Raw genomic sequence first — 12302 nt, forward strand, 5'->3', positions numbered from 1 at the left:
GGAAGTTGAATGGACTTCTGGAACGGCTTCTGTTCAGCTTCCGACGTACCGCTGTACAGGGAAGATGCCTGCGTGATATCAATCAGCGGGGAGTTCCAAAGTTAACTGGTGCCACACTGAAAGATCAATTGCTTACAAACGCAAAATTGGGTTTTATGCGGGACCTGTAGCAGCGCCAGTTCCGCAGATAGAAGTGGCATAGTTTGTGTTATGGGGTAAACTGGTCCCAGGTTGGTAAGGGCTTTTTATACTGATAGGAATGTGTTGAATTCAGCCCAGTAGCAAGTCAGCAGCCGGTGCAGATCTCTTAAGCACAGGAGTTAGACGCTGACAGCGGTCCCTGTCAGCAATTGTGCTGCAGCATTCTGCGCTAGCTGCTGCTTCTGGATCCAGCGCAAGGGAAGCCCCACATAGGGTGCATTGCAGCAATCTGGTCTTGAATTAACCAGCGTGCATGAGCTGGTGCGACCAAGCTTTTATTTGCCCATCCCATAGCTCCGTGGTGTTGTCAAGAAAGCAACCTGTTTTGTGGACTCAGGACCCAGGCTCAGGTGGATGGAGCAGGGGGGAAGTTGATGAAGTCCGGGGGGAATTTCTCCCCAGGGTCTCCTTCCCACATGTCTCCAGGTGATGCCTGTGTTATTGATGCGTTTCTGGTAAAGGTGAGGCCTTTGGGGAGAGGAGGTGAAAGAGCTCTGCTCCGAATCAGGTGTATGTGATCATATTTAGGCATGCTGTGGTCCCATGGCAAGGCGAGGCTGCTCATGTTTAGATAAAGTGTTCCCAGATTTGAGTTGATTGTGAGATACGCAGTGTTGGAGTTTGATAAGACTCAATTGTCTTGATAGGAAAGGGAGACTCTTTAGGTCTTGTTCTTGTTTATTATTATTCATTCATTTAACAAGATTTAGACATTTATTTTACGATTCTGTGATTCTAAGATTTACATATTGCCCGATCAATGAAATCCTCTTGAGCGGTTTATGTAAAGCAAAAGTTAAAAGATTCAGCTACAAACCAAACAACAAAAGCCAGTTGATGTAAAATTTACCAAAATACCAGCCATCTATCTATAGAGCATAGGAACCGTTTGGCTGCTGGATCAGGCCATGGGTCCATTTAGTCCAGTGTCTGTTTTTGCCGTAAACAGCCAGAAAACAAGAGTTGGAGAAAATGATACTGACAGATTAATCCATCCATAGATATTTTGGACCCTTGACTCCTATCATCCCTGACCATTGTGCATGCTGGCAGGGGTTGATAAGGAGTCTGAGTCCTGCAAATGCCTGAAGGAGGCACAAAGTTGGATCGAGAAGCCCACCATCTTTCCCCCCCAATCTCAGAATGCCCACCTCTGTTTTACCTTGGATAATTCTCTGTCCCCAATTCTGTGTCCTCTACTTTTTGGCAAGCAAGTTGTGGTTGCTTTGCTATACCACTAGGTGGCAGCCCAGCCTAGGAGTCCATCACCCCCCAGCTAAAGTTCTAAATAGCCATACAGTTGCCTGGTTTGTTCCTAGAGAGTTTGAGAGTGGGCAGTGCAAGTAGTAGCAGAGGCTTCTGTTGCAAGGACCTCTGTTGGGGCGTAATGTGTACGTAAGCTTTGATGGTAACACTGAGTTCTTTGCTTGGGGAGAGAAAAGGGGTAAAAACCAACACGGTGCAGCCATATCATCCTCCACAAAATTGCCTAATCTTTTTTTTAATTAAAAAAAGAAACACATTTGTATTAACAGACTTTCCATAAATAATCAAGGTACAACGAGTGTCTTCGAACCGTAGAATACAGGCCAATTACAGTCGTTCTGAGACATTTTTGTTGTAGGCATTGAGGGGTTGAGGGGGGGAGAGGGAGGAGAAAATAGAGAAAAGAAGAAGAAGAAGAGGGGTGGTGAGGAAGACAGTAAACCTTCCTTCTTTACTTAGTATATGAGTGCATCGCGTAGATAGGTGCCCCTTATCCTCTTTAAAAGCCATCTAAGTCAGTGGCCGTCACTGTGGCAGTGAGTTCCGCAGTTAAATAGGCCCTGTTTTTATAAACTTCTGCCATGCCACCTCTTCCCTGCTTTTTCTTTAAACTCAAGGGCTCCCAAGGGTTGCCACCCTACCTCGCAGGGGAGTCACGTCCGTGAGCTAGCTCCCACCCCCCTCTATCCTCCAACCAAGCCAGCAAAAGGCATAACCCCAGGCGAGCATGGTCACTTAAGGAGAGGGAGCAAGGCAGAGCCACAGAGGGGTGTGGCTTGAGGGGAAAGGGGCGTGGCCTGGGGAGAGTTCCGAGGGCCGGACAGAGAGCCCTGGAGGGCCTGAGACTCCTTCACCCTTGTCTTAGGCTGCTGCTGTTGGAGGTGGCGTCTTCCTGGCTGCCATCGCCGCTGAGTTTCACCTCCCGGGACACACATCCTGTGGCGAAACTTGGAGGTTGAGTCACGGGACGTGCAAGAGTTTCGGAAAGGGACTTGGCAAGGGGGGGTCGCTCCGCCACGCAACCCCTGCGTGAGCTTCGGCTGAAATTGAAATCGCTGGGGATCGGGGCCTGTCACCCGCACTGCAATGGCATGCTGACCTTGCACTTTGGCACAAGTTGTGTGTGTGTGTGTGTTACGTGTGTGTGTGTGTCCCACGGTTCAAGCACCTTCTCTCCCCCCCCCCCCCCGTGAGAACAAAGGTTCTCTTGTCCTGCCCGGCCACGCGGATCCATGTTTATGGGGCTTCCCAACCCTGTAATTTCACCAGGTACGTGACTCTCAACAGGAGCCCCCGGCTGCCAGTCCACATCATGTGCTGGCTAGCTTGGGAAGGAGGCACGGCTGGCACTGGAAAGGCGCTGCTGAAGCCTCTGGATTTGGGATGGGGTGGGTATATTGGGGGGATGGAGGGAGGGAAAGGTTGCCCATCAAAAAGGCTTGTGTGTGTGCGTTGGTAATGGAGCACGCCGCGTTTCGCACCCGGCTCCTTAGCCTCCTTACGTGATCTCCACCTGGGAAAACTATCAAAAGCGTTGTTTTTTTTAATGACAGGGCATCCTCCAGCACCTGGAATTTCTATGGGCCGCCGGGCTGTGTTCCAGGTCCTGCGGGACGTGCCGATCATAATCGATCCCAACTTTGAACTGCCAAAAGAAATATGGAAGAGGCTGGCAGAGCACGAGCCTCTTCATCGCAGGGTTGTGGGTTTGAGGCCCATGCTGGGCAAAAAGATTCCTGCCTTATAGGGGCTTCAGCTCATAGGGAAATAATACAATCCTGCTGGACTAGATCCTGTTCTCACACTGGCCAGCCAGATGACCCAAGAGGAAACACCCTTTTCTTTCTGCAAAAGGCGACATTGTGAAGTTGCAACTGTGCAACACACAAACTCCTGTCCTCCATCCAAAAAATCAAGCACTGTCTTCACACTTGAAAGACACCTTCTACCTTGGCTTAAAAGCACTTGAAGAAGTCCAGGTAAAGGTTGTGGCATGGGTGCGCGGAAGTCTGAGAGTCTAGATAGCTTACAAGGCTGGAGTCCTCCCCCACGCCCACTCTGGCAACCCAATACACTTGTCTTGGGGAAATCCTACAAGAAGGATATGGAGATTCTAAGTCAGGGGTAGGCAACCTAAGGCCAGGGGCCAGATCCGGCCCAATCACCTTCTAAATCTGGCCCATGGACTGTCCAGGAATCAGTGTGTTTTTACATGAGTAGAATGTGTCCTTTTATTTAAAATGCATCTCTGGGTCATTTGTGGGGCCTGTCTGGTGTTTTTACACGAGTAGAATGTGTCCTTTTATTTAAAATGCATCTGGGTTATTTGTGGGGCATAGGAATTCGTTCATATTTCCCCCCCAAATATAGTCCGGCCCACCACATGGTCTGAGGAACCCCCTATTCTAAGCCCACGCCTGCTGTTTTCTCCATTCAGCGACTGGGAAGTGGCAGAGAATCTGCTCTGAGTACAGAAGGTCCCAGCTTCAATCTCTAGCAGCTCCAGGTCTGGCTGGGAACGTCTCCTGCCTGCAACCCTCGAGAGCCGCTGCCAGCCAGTGTAGGCATAACAAAACGTCTTGCATATACCGTATTTTTCGCTCTATAAGACGCACCAGACCACAAGACGCACCTAGTTTTTGGAGGAGAAAAACAAGAAAAAAAATAATTCTGAATCTCAGAAGTCAGAACAGCAAGAGGGATCGCTGCGCAGTGAAAGCAGCAATCCCTCTTGCTGTTCTGGCTTCTGGGATAGCTGCGCAGCCTGCATTCGCTCCATAAGACGCACACACATTTCCCCTTACTTTTTAGGAGGGGAAAAGTGAGTCTTATAGAGCAAAAAATACGGTATATGGAGATAGACTGCGTGTCACCCTGGAGGTTCAGTTTGCTCCTAATGGACAGATCCAGGGAGGTAGTCTTCTCCTGCTCCAGATGAAATAAAGAACCTACATGGAGGATTATAACCGAACACTATAATTTATGTCCTGGTGCACAGCTGTGAACCTTCATTTGCTGCTGGGCTCTGACCAGCACGGCCAGTGATCAGGGTCTGCGGCTGATGCGAGCTGGAGTCCAAAGTAATCTGGGGAGGTGGGCAATAGGTGCTCCATCTTTGCCATAACTCCTAATGAGAGTATATTTCTTTCTTGCTTTGTGAATATAGATAACTCACCTCTTATGCAGGGGTTCTGTTCCGGGGGTCCACACCTAAGTGCAAAAACTCATAAAGGTAGGAATCCCATAGAACAGCTGATCCCCTCAAGGAAACCCCACATGGGTAGGTGGGAATAACCCATGGAGAGTGGTGAATGGTGAATTCCCCCCCCCTTTTAAATTTATTTTTGCTCCCCATTTCCTTATTTATTTCCCACCACCCATGCAAACCTGCGATCGCGTGGGCAAAATCAGTGAGTTACCTATATATAAGACAGGGGAGGGGGGCACGAGTTATGCGTTGCAGGGAGAGGTTCAGAAAAAGGGGAGCAAAATGATCAAGAATAATAATAATACAGTACAATTTTATTTATATCCCGCCCTCCCCAGCCGAAGCCAGGCTCAGAGTGGCTAACAACAGTAAAAGTAACACAGTTTACATAAAATCACAATCTGTTAATTGAAATACATTCTAAAATCAATTCATTCAAGGAGCAACTCCTTCCCTGTTAGAAAAAGTTGCAGCATTTGAGACTTTTTAATTGAGAGAAAAGGCAAATAAGTCACAACACGATCAACGTTTATAAAATGATGCCTGGTGATCGCAAGCATAGACATTTGCTGTTGAGCTCAGGACCAGCTTGTGAGCTTCCTGTGAGAATGGGATGCTGGATTAGATGGGCCCTGGGCCTCATCCAGTAGGCTCTTCTTACTTTTTTATGGGAGGAAGGAGACCCCAACCTGGCTGCCCCAGTAACAGAATATGGGGTTACTGCATCCTATAATGGAGTCGAGGAAGAAGGGAAAAGAACACACACACACACACACACACGACTCTGTTATTGCTGAGAGTTTGGGCCTGTGGAAGAGAAAAGAAACTTTAATCAGACTAAACACTTCAATATGTTGTGTTCAGGACCAGTCTCAAAACCACTCCAAATTTTCTGCTTGGCCTGGAGGATTAATTACGCATGAGAGCTGGTGATGATAAAATGATGATTTGATGAGGAGGACAATTGGGTTGGTGGGGGGGGGGGCTGGAAAGGTGTCCCTGCGGCCTGGTTTATGGAAGTTTATGCACATGGTTTATGTGTCTGAAGGTCCTGGGCTGCCCAGACGACAAAACCCCCATCTCAGTGTCACTGAGGTGGCCCCGAGGAAAGCAGAGCAAGACGTTTGGCACCAGCTTGGCTGCAAGAATTGCAGGAAGGAGGCGTACAAGGCGCCATCCAACTGTCTTAGGGACTCCAGATTTGTGTAGGGTTTACTCCTGAGCCTTTTCTTCTCCTGAGATATCCTACAAGGGAGCAGGTATGGATTCCACCCCCCCCCGGGGTTTACTCCCAAAGCCTTACTCATGAATCCGTATAGCCGCAAAGGCAGCAAAGGTTTAGAACCAGAATTTTCCTTCTCCTCCTAGATGGTGTCCCTTCCCAGGTTGACGAGCCCCATCTGCCCAGGTGAGATAGATGCATTATGATTTAAATAAGGGATGGAGGAATAAGAAGGACCCCAATTGGATCAGGCCAATAGCCCATCCCGTTCAGTGTCCTCTTCTCACAGCCCTTCGTCTTTGGGGTGGTTCTGGCTTCTGAGGTTGCCAGAGGGTTTTGGAGCACACCACAGGTCCTCATCCTCAAGGTCCGTACAGTAAAAGCTATGGTTTTCCCAGTAGTGATGTATGGAAGTGAGAGCTGGACCATAAAGAAGGCTGATCGCTGAGCTGAAGAATGGATGCTTTTGAATTATGGTGCTGGAGGAGACTCTTGAGAGTCCCATGGAGTGCAAGAAGATCAAACCTCTCCATTCTGAAGGAAATCAGCCCTGAGGGCTCACTGGAAGGACAGATCCTGAAGCTGAGGCTCCAAGACTTTGGCCACCTCATGAGAAGAGAAGACTCCCTGGAAAAGACCCTGATGTTGGGAAAGATGGAGGGCGCAAGGAGAAGGGGAGGACAGAGGACGAGATGGTTGGACAGTGTTCTCGAAGCTACCAGCATGAGTTTGACCAAACTGGGGAAGCAGTGGAAGGCAGGAGTGCCTGGCGTGCTCTGGTCCAGGGGGTCACGAAGAGTCGGATTAAACAACAACAACAAGTGTAGCAACAAATGCATAAATAATCCCCGTTTTCGGAGTGGTCCTGGCTTCTGAGGTTGCCAGAGGGAGCACACAACAGATCCTCGTCCTGCGCCGCCTTCTGGGCATAGGAGCCAAACTCCTAGGGAAGAGACCACTTCGCCCCCCCCCTAAAATATCTGAGGGTTCCGGGGGGCCCCAAGTTGATGGGCATTGCCATAGAAATGGTGCTCGTGTGCCACGTCTTTGTGATCGATTACCTGCCCCGCCATTTAGTTTTTCCAAGTTGGCACCCCTGCATATTTGTGTGAGGGGGGGGGTGATGTCCCGAAATCGCGTTCTCCCCCCCCCCCCGCAACCATCCAACCCCCCCCCCCAAAAAGGAGTGCCACGCTCGTGAATATCTGCCCGTCGAGCACGAAAGCACCGGAGCAGGGGCGAGCCGGCAACGTTGGCAACCCCTCCCACCCATTCATCCATCCAGACTTCCGCCGGGTGAATGAAGCGAGAGATAGAGAGAGAGAGAGAGAGAGAGAGAGAGAAAAGGGGCTTTTTCTCGAAGCGGCGCGGGCCTCGAGGGGTTAACTCCGAACTTCCCTCCTCTCCCGCCCCCCTCCCGCCTTTCTTTCTTCTTTTCATTCTTCCTTTGCTCCGAGTTGCTACTATCCGCGCCGAGCCCCGGCCTCTGATTGGTGGGAAGTTAGAGCTGGCCGCGATTGGGGGCGTGGCCGCGGCGGCAGCAGCAGCAGCACTTTCTCCCCCGCTCGCTTCCCCTCCCCGCGCTCGGCTCAGTGCGTCCAGTTGCCCCGACGGGGGGCTCGGCAGGGGCGGCGGCGGAGCGATGCGCCCGGCGGGGGCGCTGCCCTGGGGGCTGCTGCTGGTGCTTTGGGGGGCCCTGCTGGGCCGGCAGGTGCGGGGCCTCCGCCACACCGTCTACTGGAACGCCAGCAACCCCAGGTAACCACCGAAAGTATTTGAAAAAGAAAAAAGAAAAAGATGGGGAGGGAGGGATCCAGTGGATCTGGGGCGGGGATCTGGGGCGATCCCCCTTTAGGCCTCACCTGCGCCCCGATCCCTCCCAGAAACGCACCCGCCTGCCCCACCTCCAGGCCCCTGCGACCCTCGGGGGCCTTTGCCGCCGTGCGCCCCCTCCTCCCACAAATCCTCAAGTTTTCTGGATCTTCGCTTGCGGTTTGTTGGACGGGACTCTTTTTTTTCTGTTGTTCGACTGGGGAGAAAGGTGCCGATTCCCTACTTTGTTCCTTCTTGCCTCTTACACCCCCCCCTCCCCAAAATTAAATGGGGTTCAGGTCCTGCAAGGCTTCGCCGGCCCTTCTTAAACTCGTTCTCCCCCGGGCAGGATTTGGTTAAAGAGGCCGGTGGGATGGGACGTGGGGGGGGGGAGACAGAAAGGGGTGAGGGGCTTGCCTCTCCTCCCCCACCTCCCCTTTCCGAGCTGGCGCGCTCAGCATCTCTTTGTCTGGCGGCCTCCCAGGTGCCGCCCCCCTTTCCCCCATCTCCCTCCATGAAAAATTCGCCTCTTCTCCCCTTCCCCGCCCCCCCCCCAGCTGGCCGGTGTTGCTCATCCAGTTAATGTGGGGAGGAAGGGGGTGTCTCCCCCTTGAACTACCTGGCAGGAGAGTCTTGCCAGGCTAAAAAAACCCCCACATTTTCTTAGGTTGGCGTGGCATTGGTGGCAGAGTTTGGCTGGGCTGGCGGAACCTCTTTAGGCCTGGCTGCTGCCTTGGCCTCTGTTTTTTCTCTCTCCCCAGAGAGTCTTGCCCGGTCTTGTGCCCTACAGGTGCCCGGAGGCTTGGGTGCCTGTCCTTGCTTGTTGGGCCTCTCTTGTGGGTGATGTTTGCCCTTGCTCCTGCCGACAGTTGCTTGGGGGGGGGGGGAGAAAGAGCTTTCTGGGGTCCCAGTGGCAAAAGTGACCCCTAACAGCCATTCACTATCCGGGGGGCTCTGCCATGCTATAGGTTCATTCCGCCTCTTTCCCCCAGCCTGGGGTAGTTTAAGGCTCTTAGCTCAGTCAGGAGAGCATGAGTTGTGTGGGTTCAAGCCCCATGTTGGGCAAAAGATTCCTGCATTGCAGAGGGTTGGACTAGATGACCCTTGGGCCCCTTCCAGCTCTACAGTTCTATGATTCTGCAAACACCCTCTCTGCTGCCTGAAACCCTAGGTTGCTGCTGCCAGTCATTGTAGATAGTATTGCCTTGGATGGAGCAAGGATCCGACTAGGAGTAACCCAGCTTCCTCTGCTCCTAGCGCTTTATTTGGAACAATGAGGGCTGGAATCTTGATTTATTTTTAGGGGACGGGCCAGAGCTCTGTCTTTGAGCCCGTGCTTTGCCTGCAAAGGTTCTCAGGTTCAGTCCTCAGCATCTCTAGGTAGGGCTGGGAAAAGGTACCCTCCCCCTTTGCCCTAAATCCCCGGTGAGCCTCTGCCAGTCAGTGCAGGCAATACTGAGCTAAGTACAACAATGGCCTGACTTCACAGAAGGGCGTTTCCTATGTTCTTGTTTTTAAAACCTTGAGGACTGGGGTCTTTATTTTATGGCAAGGGCTCGTAGGCCTGGAGTCTAGCGGCAAAGCATCTATCTGGTTGGCATTCAGAAGGTGCCAGATTCAGTCCCTGGTATCTTCAGGTCGGGCTGGAAATATCCCTTGCCCGAAACCCTGGAAAGCCACTGCCAGCCAGTGTGGACAATACTGACCTAGATGGACCAACTTCTTCCAATCCCACGAATGAGAAAGGGGAAGAGCCGACTCTGGATGTCCCTAAGGAATGGTAGCCATGTCACATTTTTCCTGGAGAAAGAGAGAAGCAACAAATTGAAAAAACAAATACAGTGGTACCTCGGGTTAAGTACTTAATTTGTTCCGAAGGTCCGTTCTTAACCTGAAACTGTTCTTAACCTGAGGTACCACTTTAGCTAATGGGGCCTCCCGCTGCCGCTGCGTCACCGGAGCACGATTTCTGTTCTCATCCTGAAGCAAAGTTCTTAACCTGAGGTACTATTTCTGGGTTAGCGGAGTCTGTAACCTGAAGCGTATGTAACCTGAAGCGTATGTAACCTGAGGTAAAACTGTAAATAAAAACTGAGATTGGAAAAGGCTAGCTCACTTTCAAATCTGGCTTTTCAACGCATTTGAGTTCCCTTTCCAAAGCAATGCTAACTCTTTCTGGAAGGCCTCCCCTTTGCTTTTCTGCTGTGCACTCTGCACATGCACAGGAACCATTTCTGTCTGCCTGCCTGCCATCGATCCCAGGGGCGAGCTTGGGCCTTGTGAACGAGGCGCCTCAGCTCAGCACAATTTTAAGCACTCTGTGTTGTGTGGCAATGCCCAGGCCCTGGTACTAATCTCCTTTTCTCTCTCTCTCTCTCTCCCTTTTACTGTTGTCAAGCTTATCCTCCTTTTTCCTTCCTCGGTGGGGCCCACCCGGGGAGGCAGAGGGGGCGAGTCGGGGTGAGTCTGGCTGGCGGGGTGGGGGGGACGGGACACGGAGAAGGAGGGTGGGAGCTCAGAGTTACACGGGAACATTCCTGCTTGTTTTGTTTTCCCTGGCGTGGGAGAGTCAGGTTAGTTGGCGCTTGGGTCTCAGGCCTAGCCAGAGCGGCCTTGGGAGTGCCATGGAGGGGGGAGCTGGCGGGCGGCCCAATCGGAATTATAAATCCCGTGGAAGGATGGCAGGGTGAGAGGGAGCTCCGAACGCAGTTTGGGAGGCTGGGAAAGGCACACCCCCCCCGGACCGTGCCAGCTTGTGCAATCTGGATCTGTACTTTTATTCCTCCCCCCCACCATATCACTCATTTTCGCAAGAATGGGAGTCACAATTCAAAGTGTTGGTGCTGACCTTTAAAGCCCTAAACGGCCTCAGTCCAGTATATCTGAAGGAGTGTCTCCACCCCCATCGTTCTGCCCGGACACTGAGGTCCAGCGCCGAGGGCCTTCTGGCGGTTCCCTCATTGTGAGAAACCAAGTTACAGGGAACCAGGCAGAGGGCCTTCTCGGTGGTGGCACCCGCCCTGTGGAACGCCCTCCCACCAGATGTCAAAGAGAACAGCTACCACCAGACTTTTAGAAGACATCTGAAGGCAGCCCTGTTTAGGGAAGCTTTTAATGTTTGATGTATTACGGTATTTTAATATTTTGTTGGAAGCCGCCCAGAGTGGCTGGGGAAGCCCAGCCAGATGGGCGGGGTATAAATAATAAATCATCATCATCATCATCATCATCATCAACCTAAGTCTGGCCTGTATTGCTAGAGTATTACGAATACCAGAAGGCTGCCCCGCCCCCTTTGCTGGATCAGGCCGAAGGCCTTATCTCACCCAGCATCCTGTTCCCACATTGGCCTGCCAGATGAGAAGACTGGAGGCGGCAGTCCTCCCTCCCTGGTGCTCCTAAGGGGAGCCCTGCAGGATCAGGCCCATCCAGGCCCGCATCCTGTCCTCCCACTGGCCGTTCACGGGCAGGGCGTGAACCAGTGCTAGAAACTTGGGTTTGTAAGCTAGGCGCCACCTTCAACCTAGGTTGTGGTTGCCATAACGGGACGTCTGTTCGCCGGGGGATTGGGCTAGAAGCTAGATGACCCGTGGGATCCCTTCCAACGCTCACGATGCTGTGACCTCAACTACATTGCTTGCCCTTGTGACGCTTCGCTGGTCCCAGTGTGCAAGGAGGACAAAGGCAAATGGGAAACGGAATTAGCTATAGACTAAGGCAGAGGCTTTTAAACTTGGTTGCCAACCTGACGCCCAGAAATCCTTGTCTGAAACCCTGGGAAACTGCCTCTGGCCAGTGTACACCAGGGTTTCCCAAACTTTAGTTTCCAGCTGTTTTTTTCAACTACAACTCCCATCATCCCCAGCTATCAGGACCAGTGGTCAGGGATGGTGGGAACTGTAGTCCAAAAAAAAAACCAAAAACAGCCAGAGGCCCAAGTTGGGGGAAACCCTGGTGTAGACAGTACTGAACTGGGTGGACCTAATGCTCTGACTCAGGATGAGGCCACTTTCTAACTCGTCTAGATGTTTGAGCCTTTAACACAGAACCATGAGGACTAGAATCTTGAGTAAATTTTAGAAGAAAAGAGGGCCCAAGCTTGATCCCTGGCATGTCCAGGTAGGGCTGGGAGAGAGAGCTGTGCCTGAACTGATAGCTCAAGTCAGTAGAGCATGCGTAGGCAAACTAAGGCCCGGTGGCCGGATCCGGCCCAATCGCCTTCTCAATCTGGCCTGCGGACGGTCCAGGAATCAGCATGTTTTTACATGAGTAGAATGTGTGCTTTTATTTAAAATGCATCTCTGGGTTATTTGTGGGGCATAGGAATTCGTTCATTATTATTATTTTTTGAAAATATAGTCCGGCCCCCCACAAGGTCTGAGGGGCAGTGGACCGGCCCCCTGCTGAAAAAGTTTGCTGACCCCTGCAGTAGAGCATGAGGCTCTAAATCTCATGGCCATGGGTTCAAGCACCACGTTGTGTCAGAGATTCCTGGGACTAGATGGCCCTTCTGTTTTTGTTTTTTTTTTATAGTAATTTTTATTAACAATTTTTTGTTTAAATCACAATGCCAATAAAACAATACAATATAAC

At 51.5% G+C, this 12302-nt stretch overlaps 1 protein-coding gene across 1 annotated transcript in view; it reads left to right on the forward strand.

Moving 5' to 3' along the window:
- The first annotated feature begins 7503 nt into the window (after positions 1 to 7503).
- EFNA4 (ephrin A4) overlaps positions 7504 to 12302 on the forward strand; it is a 32906-nt gene continuing 28107 nt past the window's right edge. The window contains exon 1 of the mRNA XM_081841421.1: positions 7504 to 7655. Coding sequence (XP_081697547.1) covers positions 7540 to 7655 — 116 coding nt within the window. The 5' untranslated portion in view covers positions 7504 to 7539. The remainder of the gene's footprint in view (positions 7656 to 12302) is intronic.

This window comes from Podarcis erhardii (assembly GCF_964252035.2).
Source record: "Podarcis erhardii genome assembly, chromosome: 15".
Lineage (NCBI taxonomy): Eukaryota > Metazoa > Chordata > Lepidosauria > Squamata > Lacertidae > Podarcis > Podarcis erhardii.